The sequence below is a fragment of the Orycteropus afer genome, unplaced genomic scaffold (genome assembly GCF_000298275.1).
Source record: "Orycteropus afer afer isolate SDZICR_OR568_19922 unplaced genomic scaffold, OryAfe1.0 scaffold00099, whole genome shotgun sequence".
In the NCBI taxonomy this organism is placed as follows: Eukaryota; Metazoa; Chordata; class Mammalia; order Tubulidentata; family Orycteropodidae; genus Orycteropus; species Orycteropus afer.
In genome coordinates this window covers 7,635,310-7,636,054 of record NW_006921686.1, presented here as the reverse complement: position 1 = coordinate 7,636,054, position 745 = coordinate 7,635,310, and the positions used below count along the sequence as shown (strand labels likewise).

General features: G+C 45.8%; 1 protein-coding gene across 1 annotated transcript in view; it reads right to left on the bottom strand.

Annotated features, from left to right (window-relative positions):
• The window catches only part of CXCL17 (C-X-C motif chemokine ligand 17), an 8,814-nt gene extending 8,273 nt beyond the window's left edge, over positions 1–541 (bottom strand). Inside the window, 1 exon segment of the mRNA XM_007943129.1 lies at positions 495–541. Within this exon segment, the coding sequence (XP_007941320.1) occupies positions 495–541 (47 nt within the window).
• Between the last annotated feature and the right edge of the window lie 204 nt (positions 542–745).

Genomic DNA, 745 nt, shown 5'->3' with positions numbered 1-745 from the left:
AAAAAAAAATAAAGCCCTATCAGGTTTTATTTTGAGATTTTTGGGAGGTCACTTCCTGGTTTTGCAAAACTGTGTGTTTTTTTGCTGGGAACCAAGCTCTGAGCCTAGCCACTAGTGATCTTAAGTGGTTTTAGTCTCACCACTGGCAGCCCAGTGAGCCTTCCCCAAATCATTGCACTTCTGCTTTAGGAGCTACGTTAGGAATTTCACTCAACCTATTCATTGAACCCTTACTGTTGTTATGTGCCGTTGAGTCGGACCTGACTCATAGCGACCCCTCCTTGGTTTCCGAGGTGGAATCACTACGGAAGTAGATTGCCCAACCTTCCTTCCAAGGAGTGGCTGGTTTGAACTGCCAGCCTTCTGGTTAGCAGTCAGGTGCCTTAGGCACTACGCTACCAGAGCTCCCTGAACCCTTACTAGGTGCCCATTATAGCTCGTTTAATCTTCCCGACTATTCTGTGTGTGGTGTTGGGTTGGTTCTGACTTAGAGCAGGATTAGACTTAATAGAAGAACTTAAGATGAATGAAACACTGCCATCTGGACAGTTGTTGCTGTTTGAGCTCACTGTTGCCACACTGTGTCAGTCCATCTCATTGAGGGTTTTCCCCTTTTTCATTGACCCTCTACTGTACCAAGCATGATGTTCTTCTCCAGGGACTGGTCCCTCTTGATAATATGTCTAAAGTATGTGTGACCAAGTCTCACCATCCTCACTTCTAAGGGGCATTCATGTTGTGCTTC